Source organism: Pipistrellus hanaki (genome assembly GCF_964339955.1).
Source record: "Pipistrellus hanaki genome assembly, chromosome: X".
NCBI lineage: Eukaryota > Metazoa > Chordata > Mammalia > Chiroptera > Vespertilionidae > Pipistrellus > Pipistrellus hanaki.
Window position 1 is genome coordinate 45,417,084 of NC_140524.1, and position 16,061 is coordinate 45,433,144.

The window sequence follows — 16,061 nt, forward strand, 5'->3', positions numbered from 1 at the left end:
GTTTGCACCCTTTTATCAGCATTTTCCCATTTACACCAACTCCCAGCTCCTGGCAACCACCAATCTATTCTCTGTTGCTGTATGTTTTGCTTTGTTAGATTCCACATGTAAGTGATATTATGCAGTATTTGTATTTGTCTTATTTCACTCAGAGTAATAACAAGGGATGTTTGGATGGTTCTACTGTCATCATTGGTGAACAGTTTTTTTTATCTTTGTCATTCCTGCCACCTCTTAAGAGCCATTCATAAAGTTATATAGCACAACTGAATTTACGATAATTGCTACTTTCACTATTTAAAACTAGGTATTTATAAATAGGTATGCTTTATATAATAATTTTGTTAATTTGTGCTAAGTAATTTCAAGAAAACATCATTTAGTAATAGTCTGGGCTTTTTGTTTGTTTTTTATTTTGTATACTAGAGGCCCAGTGCATGAAAGACATGCACAGGGGTCCCTCAGCTCAACCTTGGAAAACTGTAAAAGCTCTATGACATCCTCTACAATCCAGGAGCTCTCAGGGAATGTCCTACTGATGGCTCAGGCCCACTCCCATGTTTCTCTGCTCTCTGCAGGGCCTGGGGATTTCACTACATGCCCTGCTGTCTGCTCTCTGCCTGCTGCCATGTGAAGGAAGCCCCAATGCCTTGCAGTGTGCTCTGTCTGCAGTGCCTGGGGGTATTCCTGCCACCACCAGGCCTTGGGGCTTTGCTGACATTGACACACTAAGGAAGCCCCTATTCCCTGTTGTCCTGGCTCTGTCTGCAGGCCTGGGGGTATTCCTGCCACCACCTTACTAACGAAGCCCCCAAGCCCTGCTGTCCGGGCTCTGTCTGGGTGCAGATCCAGCTTTGCCACTTGGTCCATGTGAACCCCCAAGGGGCTGAGGGGCCCAGATGCTGCAGCACCAGTGGAGCAGGAAGGCTGGATCCGCCCCCTCCTGCGGAGGATCCAGCCTCACCGCCTGGTTACCTCAAGCCTGTCTGGGCTCTGTCTGCCCAAAACTTGTTCCGAGAGGGGCTGAGGTGCCCAGACGCTGCAGTACGGATGGAGCAGGAAGGCTGGATCCCCCCCCTTGGGTGGACAGGCCCAGACACTCCAGCAGTAGGACTGAGGGGACTGGGCGCTGCCATCTTATGGCTATGGGGCCACCGTTTTTGTCGTGGAGTGATGGTTAATTTGAATATTACTCTTTTATTAGATAGGATATTAGCACGGGAGTTATATTATCTTTAACCTTGTCCTATTTTTAATTTTACAAGGCACTGTGAGCATGAGTCCTGTTCCTTTTTGTTGTCTGAGCTTCTATTCAAATGGAATAGTAATGCCTAAATTACAGGGACATAATTTTAAGAAACTGTAAAAGCTCTATGACATACTGTAAGATTTACAAGGTAGTAGTAATAAAGAAAAAATAGGATTACAGTCAACATAGTTCTGTGTTTGGGCACTATTTGAAAATAAGTGAATATATTTGAAGGAGCAGAATTTTGAAAAATTACCTTTATGTGAAAGATGAATATTTTAATCTTTTTTTTTTTAATTTAGTGTATAGAGCTGAAGAGATCCCTATACTTGACCTTAGTTTTTTGAAATAGTAGACAAGTCAGTGAAATTAATTATGTAATAAAGTAAATATACTAAAGACATTTACATAAGATATTATAAATAAGGTATTTTCAACTAAAGACTATCTCGGTGTTCATGTAATTTTTTCAGATTATTGAATATTTTGCTTACCTTATAGGAAATCATGGATAGAATTTATAAGAATGTTATGAGCAAAGTCCAAGAGATGAATTATTTTCAGAAAACCCTGTTCAAGATAGGGTATGATTATAAATTGGAACAGATAAAAAAGGGATATGATGCACCACTTTGTAATCTGTAAGTATATTTTAAAGACTGTATTTTGAGTCTTTAGATCTTTTTGTGTTTTTACATCTAGAAGATAAATAAGTAAATGGCAACTTAATTTAATTTGAGCATCCCACCACCATGATAATAAGGTTGAATTTTTAAAATTTACTTTTAAGTCACATTGCTGATACACCAAGCAGAGGACCCTGAACAGTGATCTTGGCAACTTAACAATTTTTAATAATTGAGTAAATATATATAATTATAAAACTTGGTCTTATGAAGAAAAACTAGAATAAACTTTTGAATCAAGACATTTGAGTTTAAAAACACTGACTTTCCTAGCTTAATGATTTTCAAGATTTATTCTGCATAAAGGTTTCTGATTTATTGTTTTCATAAAATAGGGTAGTAAGTATATGAATATAACTATTTTAAATGCAATGTTGGGGCATGGAGATGGGAAAATATTTTTCATTGGAAGGGAGATAAGATAGATGACTAAATGTTCCAAAGATAACTTAAAGTATTTTTCCTTTGACATCATAATTTTCGTTCATTTACTGTGCATCAAAGCAATTTTCCAACACTGCACTTAAAAATTTTTAAGAGTCTATGTGGCATTTTTCTTTTCTTTTCTTCTTTTTTTTTAATCCTCAGCTGAAGATATTTTTCCATTGATTTTTAGAGAGAGTGGAAGGGAAGGGGAGAGACAGAGAAACATTGATGTGAGAGAGATGCATTGATTGGTTGCCTCTTGCATACACCCTGATCAGGCTGGAGCCTGCCCTTAACCAAAATTTAACGTAGGACCCTTCAGTCAGTGGGCTGATGCTCTATTTTCTGAGCCAAACTGGCTAGACGCAGGGGTCCTCAAACTTTTTAAAGTGGGGGCCAGATCACGGTCCCTCAGAGAGCTGGAGGGCCGGACTATATGAACTACTAATTCCTACTGTAACACCTCGGCTGCGCTCACTGCCCAAAAAACCTGGCGGGCCGGATCAGACTCCTCTGCGGGCTGCATGTGGCCCGCGGGCCGTAGTTTGAAGACCCCTGCCCTACTGTAACACCTTGGCTGCGCTCACTGCCCAAAAACCCTGGCGGGCAGGATCAGACTCCCCTGGGGGCTGCATGTGGCCCGCGGGCCGTAGTTTGAAGACCCCTGGAGAGCAATGTGGCATTTTTTCAAGGTGTTGCTCTTTATTGCTTTGTTATCCTCTCATTATCACCATGGTTTTGAAATTTAGATGTCTCAACCAAAGTTGAGAAATCTTTCCCAGAGCTTATTAATTAGCATGTCATCAACAATAATGTATACATGCACTGCAATAATTCATTCCTCCTTTTTATTAAGGATACTATTTAAAAAGGTGAAGGCTCTGCTAGGAGGGAATGTCCGTATGATGCTATCTGGTGGAGCACCATTGTCACCTCAGACACACCGATTCATGAATGTCTGCTTCTGTTGCCCAGTTGGTCAGGGTTATGGATTGACAGAATCATGTGGTGCTGGCACAGTTACTGAAGGTAAGCATTTTAAACGTGGCAGTTCCATATTAGTCACTGATTATAAAGCCCATTTGCACTACCTTTGTAAACCTTGATCATATTATACCTTGTTGATAATATCAGGATTCAGTGCAAATTTACATAGTTTTACTTTTAGAAACTTTTAGTTCAGTATCATATGTACCCTTATTTTTAAGCCTTGTAAATATATATTTTTAAAATACATTTTATTGATTTTTACATAGAGGAAGGGAGAGGGACAGAGAGCTAGAAACATCGATGAGAGAGAAGCATCAATCAGCTGCCTCCTGCACACCCACCACTGGGGATGTGCTTGCAACCAAGGCACATGCCCCTGACCAGAATCGAACCTGGGACCCTTGAGTCTACAGGATGACGCTCTATCCATCGAGCAAAACTGGTCAGGGCATAAATATGTATCTTATGCCACATTATCAGTCCTCAAAATTCTGTCATCATGGTCCTATGACCTTTTCTTTCTCTTCTTTAGAGAACTGCACTCTTGGAATAAAGGATCACTTTTTTGGTTTTTTTTTGCTCCCTCTCAAATCTGTATTCCTGCCCTGATTTCTTGTTTGTTTTTTCTTCTGTTATGTTCAACACTCTATAGCAGTTTTCTCAACTTAGACCCTTGAAAATTTGAACCAAATAATTACTTATTGTTGGGGGTTCTCCCATGAATTGTAGGATGTTTAATGGCTAGTTAGTAGTAGTAACTTACTCCCCCCTGTTGTGACAATGAAATATCTCCAAACATTGCCAAATATCTTCTGAGGAGCAGAATTCCCCCAAGTTGTGAAACAATGGACATAGTAATGTTTGTGGATTATCTCAGATTAGCTTTCAACTTATTGTGTCCAAAAATGGTTACAATGTCCAAATGCCAAACTCTGTGACAGTCATGTTCCCATTCTTAAAACCATTCAAGCTTTGAAATCCTCTGATTATTTTTCATATATTTAAATTTGATCATTTCTTCCCATTTATTTACTGGATCACTCCTTCCCCTACATGCCACCTTTAGCATCCAATTTTTTATTACTTTATACTGCTTTTAGGTAACATCCTTTCAATGGCTGTGTCTGACTGTAATATATGTATAACTTCCGATTCATCCTGCATACTTCACTCAGAATTATCCACCTCAAACACTGCTTCACACCTAGTGTGCTTAGCTTTCAATACCTCTTTAATCTGACACCATTGTACCTACCCATTATTATTTTGCATTTCCGCCCACGTGTATACATACCTGGCTCTTCTCTCCAGACAAGCCAATCTTCTCACCATTTCTCATGCATGCCTTATTGGCCCCACTTCTCTGCATTTTATGTTCCCTTTTCTTGGACTACTCTTTTTTAAAAAGCTGGCCACAGCCAACTTCTAGTGTGCAACTCTTCAATTAAGACTTCCCCAACTATTTCATTTTACATAGACCTATCCAGTCTCTAAGACACTGTTGTGATCAATACTATGTGGTTTAGTATTTCAATGTGCTCTAAATTGTTTCACATACATTTTCCCCAGGCAGTTTGTTGGTAAGCTCATTGGGGGCAGGGTTGTCTTATCCTTATTTGTCCTCACAATATTTAGTATATTGCTAAGTATATAATAGGCTGTCAATAAATATTTGATATTGCTAGTAATAATCACAAATTACAAAATGATAATATCATCATCATCTTTGATAATAGCAGTTAACATTTATTGAATAATTTATTTTTGCCCACATATAATCTCATTTAATCCTCACACGTGTTTCTGTCTGAAATAAATGAGGAAATGGGGACTTAGGTTAAATAACTTGTCTAACTTCACAAACAATGAATGGTAGAAAAGAAATTCCAATCAAAATTTGTCTTATCAGAATCCACATAGATAATAGTGGAGCCAGCTTTCCTCCTTTAACAGATTTTTGTAATTAAAATCTGAAAATGATGTAACAACATCGGAATTGATTGCACTATTGAAAAGAAGTTGACATATTGAAAAATGATCCCAGTTGGTAGTCCTCTCAATATGTTCTCTTCTTTTGTCATCTTTCAGAATCTGGCTCTAGCTCTAATGTTCCTGTTATCACATTGGTGTGAGTCTGGACTGTGGTATACTAATATTTTTGTTGCTTTCCCTTCATAGTTACTGATTATACTACTGGCAGAGTTGGAGCCCCTCTTATTTGCTGTGAAATTAAGCTAAAAGACTGGCAGGAAGGTAAGAATTTTATAAGTGCTATGATTGTAATTATGCTGCAAACCACTGTGAGCTTAATGACTTCCATTTCTTTAAAGTGTTAGGTAGTCTTTTGTTGCTTATTCCCTATGCTTTCTTTTTTCTCAGTAACATCTGTAGTTTGCCAAGAGGAGAAGAAAATCTCTCAAATCTAGCCATGATAATTTTAGAAATACTTGATGGTAAAGCGGAAGAATTCTTAGTGGGGCAGTCCTGGGTTAGGGGAAGATGTGTATCATTTTCAGAAGATTGAGTGACTAATCACACACAAGCACACACACGTGCGCACACAACTTCTCAGGTCCTCATCTCAGCAAACATTTTCATAGTTGAGACTCAATAGTCCAGCTATTTGTATAGTAGTTGAATTTTTGTATGTAACTGCAAAGGCAAGCACACTTAGAGGAAACCTGCACTTACAGACATTTGTGATAATCCTTTTTACAAATCAGTTGACAACAAAAAGAAAACACGTTGTGTCTTCCTATGATGAAATTGTAAAAAAAAAAAAAATTAAATATGTACCTAAACTGCAAAATTAAAAAATAATGAACAACCTAGCCTTGCCAGATAAAGGAAGAATAATTAAAAAGTTTAGGATTTTAAAAGAGAATATATAGTTTGGGATGGAGCCACAAATTGAGAATGTAAAGGATCAGTTACTTTAGAGGATATCCCTTAAGTTGTTCAAACCCAAGAAAATGAATAGGCTTTATCTGCCATAAATTTAAAGTTTCTAACAGAGTTTCTCCTATGTGGCTTTCTTATTATGTGCATTATTTTTGGTGCTTTACAAGCAAATAACCATTTTTTTAAAAAATACCATATTGAAGAGCCAATTTCATTCCCAAGCATTTTACATCATGGGAATAAGTCCCTTCTCCCATGATAATATCCGTCCAATTTTTGAATGAAAAACTGAAGAAAATACAGATAGTATAGGGTGGGCAAAAGTAGGTTTACAATTGTAATACAAATCATCTACATAATAAAATAGTAACTTGGTAATTGACTGTACCTTTGTGACACCCACCAGCCAATCAGGAGTGAGTATGCAAATCAACCCAAAAAAGATGGTGGGTTAATTTGAATACACGGGTGCTGAGTTGCCGGGGACAGGGCAGGACGCTTGCATCGTCGCCAGGCGATGACAGGTGTTCTGCACCACCCCAGCCACTCAGGCCTTCTGGGCAGTGTGGGTAGGCAGAAAGGTGGCTCTGGGCCAGAGTGGAAAGGCTGCTGAGACCAGAGTGAAGACGGTGCCAGCAGCCAGGGGATTGAAGGCCCATTCTTGCATGAATCTTCATTCAATAGTACAATAATAAACTCTGTTTCTCATACTCACAACTTTAAACCTACTGTATGTATTGAGCACCAGCTTCAAAGTCATTTTATGAGATGGGTTATTCATTAGACAGTGTAATCAGAGAAACAAAGTATATAGTAAAACTCAATAAGGAGAATTTTGCCTTTAATTTTTATTTTCTGATTTCCTGGTATTATGCTGCAATGTCAGTTCTGGGGAGTGGGTCCATTTTTGAATATGTATTTGGAGTTTTCCTTTCTATGAAGGAAACTTTTTATATAATAGGCATGATCTTAATGCCTATTAAGATCATACATACAATGGGTTTGGTCTTCTTGAAATATTGAATAATTTTCTATTTAGCTGAAGGGAATACTGCTTTTAATCCTCTTATGACATAAAATCTAATTAGCATGTCAGTTTATAAATTCAGATTTTTGTATATTTTTCTTAAAGTAAGCCCTATTTAGTCATAAATAGGTAATGAATAATGATTAACTATTTTAATGGTTATTGGTCAATTAATTTGGTGTTTTAATTTTTAAAGTCATGACTGGTCATGGGCAAAATTAAGAAAATAAAATTTTGCCCTGGCTGGTTTAGCTCAGTGGCTAGAGCTTTGGCCTGTGGCCTGAAGGGTCCCCGGTTGGATTCCAGTCAGGGGTACATGCCCAGGTTGCGGGCTTGATCCCCAGTGGGGGTCATGCAGGAGGCAGCCAATCAATGATTCTCTCTCATCGTTAATGTTTCTATCTCTCCCTCTCCTTTCCTCTCTGAAATCAATAAAAATATAATTTAAAAAATAAAATAAAATTTTATCTCCTGTTTCCTATAGCCTCCCTTTCTCACTTAGCGCTATTGCCTTTGTAGGCATTTACTACCTGCTCCCTTTGATTAAAATCTCCTTTTGGAAAAATTCGAAATGCATTGCTATCTACAGATTATTAATTTACTTATAACAGCTTCCAGTGTTACCCTTCTTGGGAATAATTTTATCTTAACAAAGAGAGCTCTATGAACCCTAAATTTTAATGATATTCTAAGTATGAAATTTTATGGTCATTGGAACATTTAGGGTGGGTGGTGGCTGGTGATTATCATTGACTCCTGAAATCAGTCACCCATAAATCTGCATAAATACAAACTGATATTTCCAATAAAGTGGTGTACAATTTGATCAGCAGGGAAATATTTTCAAAGGAGCTTTAAGAATTAATACTAGATCAACCAAAGGACTTGTATGCATGCATATAAGCCTAACCAATAGACACAGACACTGGGAGGATGAGGCATGAGATGGTGGGGGGGATGCAATGGGGGGAATAATGACACACATGTAATACCTTATCAATAAAAAATAAAGAAAAGAAAAAAACAATTAATGCTAGAAGAAGTCAATGGGGAGAAAGGGAGACATATATAATACTTTCAACAATATAGATTTTAAAAAGTATTGCAATTACATTTTGTTTTAGAACAATAACTATTTTGCTTTATTGACTTCCAGGCGGTTATACAATTCATGACAAGCCAAACCCCAGAGGTGAAATCGTAATTGGTGGACAGAATATCTCTATGGGATATTTTAAAAATGAAGAGAAGACGGCAGAGGATTATTCTGTGGATGAAAATGGCCAAAGGTGGTTTTGTACTGGTGATATTGGAGAATTCCATCCTGATGGATGTTTGCAGATTATCGGTCAGTATATTTCCTTGTTTGTAGTTTTCTTTAGGTTTTGCAACTTCAGCATATATGAAAGATAATATTGATCAAGTATTTGATAGGGTTGATGGTTCCATTGGTTTAAACTTTGGGAAAGTTATTTAACTTATGTCTGTGCTTCTCCATCTGTAAAATAGGGAAATTTTACAGATACAGTGTACTGACCTGGTATGGCTTTTGTTAGTATCTAAGTAAGTAGTAGCAATAGCAGCAGCAGCATTTGAGATGGGGAGGATGGGCAGGAAAATAACAGATGGGTAATAAGAAAACAAAAGTTGCTCAGAAGAGGTTTTTTGTTTCTGTTTTGTTTTTTATCATTGGAAAGTGGTTCTCTATAACCAACCATCTACTGTAACATATCCTATTCTATTAATTCCTCCCCCAAGAGGCATTCTGGACACAGTTTCCCTAGTCGCCATTTATATTGCTCTAACTATAATAGCTCTGAACCTTTGTAAATTTTAATGTCAATCCTCAACATTAATCTGTTCTTTTGAGAATGTCAGTTGGTTTCACATTGTTCTTTTTGAGCCTACTAAAATAGACTTGTAAGTTTAGAAATCTATGCCAAATGACCATTATGCTATTCACTTAATTTATTTTTTAAATATATTTTTATTGATTTTAGAGAGGAAGGGTGAGGGAGAGAAACGTAGGGGAGAGAGAAACATTGATAGGCTGCCTCCTGCATGTCCCCTACTGGGTATTGACCAGCAACCGGGGTATGTGCTCTGATCAGGAATCAAATCAGTGACCTTTTGGTTCATGTGTTGATGCTCAACTACTGAGTCACACTGGCCGGATGCTATTGACTTTAATTAGGCAAAAATCAAATAAAAATTTGACTAGCTGATAAGGGTTCTGCTCAGGTCCTTTTAAAGCCATAAAAGTTCCTGTCATATTTCTAGTAATTCACTTAAATCTGTCTCTGGAACCTTATCTGACATGAGTATAGTTTTTAAAAATTTAGAGAAATTTGACTTTTTATCTAGAAGTTTGATCTGTTGGGGAAATTTCTAAGAAATATGGCTCAATCTAGAATCAATATACCCTCACCTTTTTCTTGATCCTTAATTACACTGGAATCAAATGTTTCTTTTGGCATGTAGGGTGGGTTCCCAGGCTATGGGTAGACAAGTCAACACTCATACGAAGGTCATAATGCAAGCTGATGTTCATTCATGCTGTGTCATCCTGTGCCAGACATCCTTAGAATGCTATAATTTTAACAAGATAATGTCACATAGGGAAATGGGTAATTAATATATATTGACCATGTTCTGTATGCCATATATCATACTGCATGCCTGTATTAGGTAAGTGTCATTATCCCTGATAAAAATGAGGATTAGTAAGGTCTACTGACATGCCCAGGATCATATAACTAGTTACTGGCAGAGTTACCATTCAAGTCTAATGATCCAAAGTCCTGTTCCTTCTATTAAACTTCGTTATAATGTTTAAGATTATAGGATATTAAAGCTTTCAATATAGAGTATAACATTTTAGCTAGTACTTCTTTTATTTTACCTAGGCAATTTCTTTTTAAAAAAAATATATTTTTATTGATTTCACAGAAGGAGAGAGAGATACAGAAACATCAATGATGACAGAGAATCATTGGTTAGCTGCCTCCTCTATGTCCCCCAGTGGGGATCAAGCCCATGACCCGGGCATGTGCCCTTGACTGGAATCGAATCCAGGACCCTTCAGCCCATAGACTGATGCTCTAGCCACTGAGCAAAACAGGCTAGGGAAATTTAGGCATTTTCTAAAGATTAAGCAATGAGATTAAAAGAAGAATCATAATTGTATAGACGTTAATAAAATGGACTATGGATAACAACATTCTTCATGACTTACAGATCGTAAGAAAGATCTGGTGAAGTTACAAGCAGGAGAATATGTATCTCTTGGGAAAGTGGAAGCTGCATTAAAAAACTGTCCACTTATTGACAACATCTGTGCTTTTGCCAAAAGGTAATTGTAAAAGTTATGTTTGTTTCATATACTTACAGTAAAAGGGCAATTGTATAAAGTTTTATTATGTATAATAATAATGAGGGACACTTGAAACTTTCATCAGAGTTGGGAAATGTTATATATTTCTGAATGTTCTTGAATTCAAGATTATTTGAGATAATTCAGACATTTTAACTATTAATTAAACCCCTACTATGTCTTGCAAAATACTATGCCACAAAACTCATTTAAGTTTCATAATAACTGAAACTTAGCATAAGTGTGTATCCATTTACCAACCTCTCCCTATTTCTTCCAAACCTGGCCCTTGGCAACCACTTTTCTACTCTCTGTTTCTCTACTCTCTGTTTCTATGAATTTGACTATATATATATATATATATAAAGATTCCACATAGCAGAATAATATTTTATTGTTTGTGTATGTATGTACATATACATATATACATATATAGTGTCACATTTTTATCCATTCTTCCATTGATAGATACCTGATTGTTTCTCTATTTTGGCTATTATGACTAATGCTGCAATGGACATGGGAACATGGGAATACAGATATATCTTCGATACCCTGTTTTCATTTCCTCTGGATTTATACTGAGGAGTCAAATTGCTGGTTCATATGGTAGTTCTGTATTTAAATTTTTGAGGGACCTTCATACTTTTTTCCATAGTAGCTGAACCAATTACATTCCAACCAACAGTGTTCCCTTTTCTCCACATCCTAGTCGGCACTTATCTCTTGTCTTATGGTTTGTTTGTTTTTTAATTACTCTCTTGTCTTTTTTTTATAATAGCCATTTTAATAGTTATGAAGTAATATCTCATTGTAGTTTTGATTTGCATTTCTATCTCTGATGATTAGTGATATTGAATAACGTTTAATTTCCCAAAGACTGTCCTTTACCCATTGAGTGATCATGGAACCCTTGTTGATCATTCTACCATATATATAAGGGTTTATCTCTGGGCTCTATTCTGTTCCATCGGTTTATATTGTCTGTCTTTATGCCAGTACTATGGGCTCTATTCATAATGAAACTAACAAAAAGAAATATGCATTTGAAATTATATTGTAATGTATTATTTCATTGAAAACGTTACTTGTTCTCAGTGTTTTAATTTCTATTTTATTTTATATTATGTATTTTCAGTGACCAGTCCTATGTGATTAGTTTTGTGGTTCCTAATCAGAAAAGGTTGACACTTTTGGCACAACAGAAGGGAGTGGAAGGCACTTGGGTTGATATCTGCAATAACCCTGCCATGGAAGCTGAAATACTGAAAGAAATTAGAGAAGCTGCAAATGCCAGTAAGTAAGAAATTGCTTGACTTAAAGTCATTTAATGGTGTTTTGAATAGGTTCTTCAAGATGCCTGTTTGTTTTGCTTTTATAATAAAATACATGGGTTTAGAAAACTGTTCCTTAAATATGTGTAATGAATTTCCAAGTTGGAAGGATTCTGGAACATTATATAGTAGAATAAGCTATCTAGATATTTATTTCATGTTGCAACCTCTTTGCTAAGTGGTCATCTACTCTGTGTTTGGAATGGTCTATCTGTGTTCTGGATAGTTCATAATGATGTGTCCTTGTATGGATCTTTTATTACGTATCATTGTGTATCATACTTGTTGTGGGCACTTTGAATCTACAGGTCTCTGCCCTTTTGTTCTGGGAAATATCTGTGTATCATGTTTTGTTTGCTCTTTCAGTTTTTCCCTCCAAATTCTCTGTGTTTTTAGGGACTATTTTTATATGGAGATTGGACCCCCTGCTTTAATTTTCTTCTTTTTTCTTTTGTTTTCTACATCAATTTTGTTTATATTCTGGCACTGTCCTTAACTTTATCATCTTCTGTCTTTTGAATTTCCAGTATCAGAATTTTATTTTCTAGAACTCTTTCCTGCTTTCTCAGTGTTCTTTCAATAGCATCCTGTTGTTCTTTCATATATGTAGTAATGTGTCCTCTCGTATTATTCTGAGGATATTAAAGGGATTCTTTTTATGAAGTTATCTTCTGTTATTGTCTGTTTCCTCCAGGTTCCACTGTCTGTTTACTTTGGTCATGGCCTCTCATATATCTGCTGACTCTTGTCTGTCCATTCACATTTGAAAATGTATTGAAAACCTGTTTGTAAATTTTACTGGGCTCGTGAAAAGTTATTCAAATGTTAGTATCTTGAGTCATTGATCCATTTCTCCAAAGATTACTTCTTCAGTCTCTTGCCTGGGGGTTGTTAGCCTATCAATACTCTGGTAGCCAAATAGAGGAAACTGGAAGAAAGCTGGGAGTGGAGTGAGTGAGTGAGTCTTAACTTCATTGAAATCTTCTGTTTCCAGCTGTATTCCCTCTCCCTATTGTCCTTGAGTTCGGAGTCTCTAGTTCAGTTTTTCCAAAAAGTAAACCTGTCTCCATCTTGGTTGGGAAATAGCAGAATGAAGGAGTACTGTCTTGTGAACAGTATACTGCTCATCTCTGTCTTCAGAGACACCATCTCAGGAAATTGGTTTGCTTATTACAGGCTTCTTGTTGGCATTTCTCTTGGCTCCCAAACAGTGATTGCTAGTACATTGCTTTTGGTCTTCTAAAATGTCATTGAACTTTCTCTCCCAGTGCTCACTTTATTTCATTTCAGATTATTTTTTCCTGTGGTTAATGCCTTCTTAGTTTTGAACTGTTTAAGTTATTTCATAGGGGAGCAGAGATTAAATATGTCACCTTCATTTTTAATTGGATGCTGTTAACTTTGTTGTAACCTGTTGCTTTTCCTCTTAAAAAAATAAAACTATCATTTTTCTGGTTATAGGTTATCTGTATTCATTATATATATATTGGACAATATAGAAAAATATAAAGGAGGAAGTAAAAATCACTTGATATTAGTTACCTTTGGATGGTGACATTGAATTCTGGTATATAATCATCTATGAACATTATTGGTATTTTTATGTCAGTAGATATAGAATTACATTATAAATTTTAATAACTAAATAGTATTCAAGTATAAGTGTATCCACTTAAGTTCCTGTTATTGGACTTTTAGGATGAGTTCTTTTTTCCTCAGATTATGTACAAATATAACAAATATCTTGTATACTCAGTTATTTTCTTATGTAATGATTTTCTTAGTAAGAATCTCTAAAAATGGATTTTTTGAGTCAAAGAAAATATATTTGAAAGGCTTTTTCTATGTTGCCAAATAACTTCTTTTCCCAGAAAAACTGAACTAGTTTATACTCTTGTCATAGATGCACAAGCACCAATATTTTCCTAACCACACTACTATTTATTTTTAAATTAACTACTTAGGTTCCATATAGGTAGTAATGTTAGCTAGAAAGTTGAAGTTGAAAAACTGTATTTCCTTAAGAAAAACATTCTTATAGTTAACTCTGGGCACTATAAATTTATTTAAATAACAGTTGCCTATTATAACCATAAAGACAGTGAATTAATGTTTCTTTTTCTTTTTTTTAAATATATTTTTTATTGATTTTCTACAGAGAGGAAGAGAGAGGGATAGAGAGTTAGAAACATCGATGAGAGAGAATCATCGATCAGCTGCCTCTTGCACAACCCCTACTGGGGATGTACCCGCAACCAAGGTACATACCCTTGACCAGAATCGAACCTGGGACCTTTCAGTCCGCAGGCCGACGCTCTATCCACTGAGCCAAACCGGTTTCAGCATAATGTTGCTTTTTCTTAATGATAGTTTTATTAATTATGGCATTATTGATATAGCACACTTTTAATATCACCATGCTGCCAGAGTTTTTATTGATATAAATCCTGGTTTTCCCCCTTTAAATGTAGCATTTCAAAAAGTATTTCAGTCTATAAGCTATTAGTCACTCTCTGAATGTACTCATGGAGTAGAATGTGATTTGAATAATTTGTCATTGCACACTTAACTGTGAAAAGCAATAATGGGGAAAATTAAGCTGTATTACTATCAGGTGGAGAATGGAATAAATTTCTAGGACTTGATAGGTCCCCATAACATTTCTATGCTGGAATAAGGAATGAAATTGAACAACTCCTATTTAGATAATAAACTTAACATTAGCTGAAGGCATAAGCTTTTCTATGCCACAAAGATTTCCTGTCAACCTTTTGCTTGAAATTATAATTTCAAGACTTATACCAAAATGTATAATCTTGATTAAATCCATTTATATCTGTCTAAACTTATACATATTTCATAGCAGTCCTTTTCATGTTTTAAATATACTTGTGAGGTATACGTAGTATCATAAGAACACAAAGTATGGAATTGTTTTGAGTTGATTTTTCAACTACCAATGGGTAGAAAAAGTGCTCTTTATTCCCACCTGCTGGTCACATTTTATAGTGTTCTAGTAATTCAGAGAAAAATGCCAATTGTAAGATCATTTTTGTTTTTTCTTTCCACTAAGCTTGCTTACTTATTGGCATTTTATTCTATTTATAGGAAACTGTGATTGCTCTTTGCTCCCTATAGTATGTGGTACTAGATAATGTTTATGAGTTCCCCAAACAAAACCTCTAATGCAGCCTTTTTTTTTTTTTTAAAGCTTTGAACAGGATTTTAGTTAAATAAGATTAAATATAGGAACTTTTATATAAATGTTAAATTTGCTTTTGTGCAACTGAACTAATGTGCCTGCCTTGTCCCATTTTATCAGTATTTCTGGTTTAGAACTTGTGTGAGTAGGGACAATAATATGAAAGAAAAGGTTTTGGAGGCAAATCTATAGTTGAGAATTTGTTTCCTTGAGATCCAAATGTGAACTTGGAAACAGATGGGCTTATTTCAGGCACTGCTATGTAACTGGGCTATAATATATTAACAGGATAGACATGGTTGATTTGAGCAAGTTTTTGTTCCTTTCCTACCTGTTTAGGCATTACTTTTAAAGTTGGTTCTAAGTAATTTGAATGATTATTTTTCTCTCATTTTTAATAAGAAACTATAATTTAATCAATCTTTCATAAAACTCAGACTAGTATTAGAACAAAAACCTCCATGAATTTGAATTCTTTTGTACTTGTCACTGAAACCAAGTTGTTCCTAAAGTCACCTAGGCTATTAGCAGTAGTTTTTAAAAATGCAGATGTTTACTTTTTCAAAATTGGTGTTTTATTAAATAATTGCATATAAAATAAAGCTCATCTGTAGATTCATATTACTGTCAATGGGCCTTCAGAAGTTTAAGGATGAGCTTGTATTAATAAGTAATGATGAAATGTAATTTATTGAATTTAAAATTATTAAATACTTTATTTATTGCTTCTGTGTCCTTATTTTCTTACATTTCTTTCAAGATATTGAGTTGTCTCTCAAATAATAAATATGCTGCATTTTATACCAATGAAAAGTATGAAACTCACCATTCCCTTTTTGAATCTGATTTAAATGTTTAATAAATAAAGCTTAT

At 35.6% G+C, this 16,061-nt stretch overlaps 1 protein-coding gene and 1 long non-coding RNA gene across 4 annotated transcripts in view; both read left to right on the top strand.

Moving 5' to 3' along the window:
- LOC311615240 overlaps nt 1–16,061 on the top strand; it is a 974,758-nt gene that overhangs the window by 431,288 nt on the left and 527,409 nt on the right. The gene's annotated exons all lie outside the window — the stretch shown is intronic.
- The window catches only part of ACSL4 (acyl-CoA synthetase long chain family member 4), an 88,330-nt gene that overhangs the window by 68,857 nt on the left and 3,412 nt on the right, over nt 1–16,061 (top strand). For all 3 annotated transcript variants that reach the window (XM_084870459.1, XM_084870461.1, XM_084870460.1), the window contains exons 10-15: nt 1,751–1,890; nt 3,218–3,390; nt 5,530–5,604; nt 8,436–8,627; nt 10,517–10,631; nt 11,791–11,948. In XM_084870459.1, coding sequence (XP_084726585.1) covers nt 1,751–1,890; nt 3,218–3,390; nt 5,530–5,604; nt 8,436–8,627; nt 10,517–10,631; nt 11,791–11,948 — 853 coding nt within the window. The remainder of the gene's footprint in view (nt 1–1,750; nt 1,891–3,217; nt 3,391–5,529; nt 5,605–8,435; nt 8,628–10,516; nt 10,632–11,790; nt 11,949–16,061) is intronic.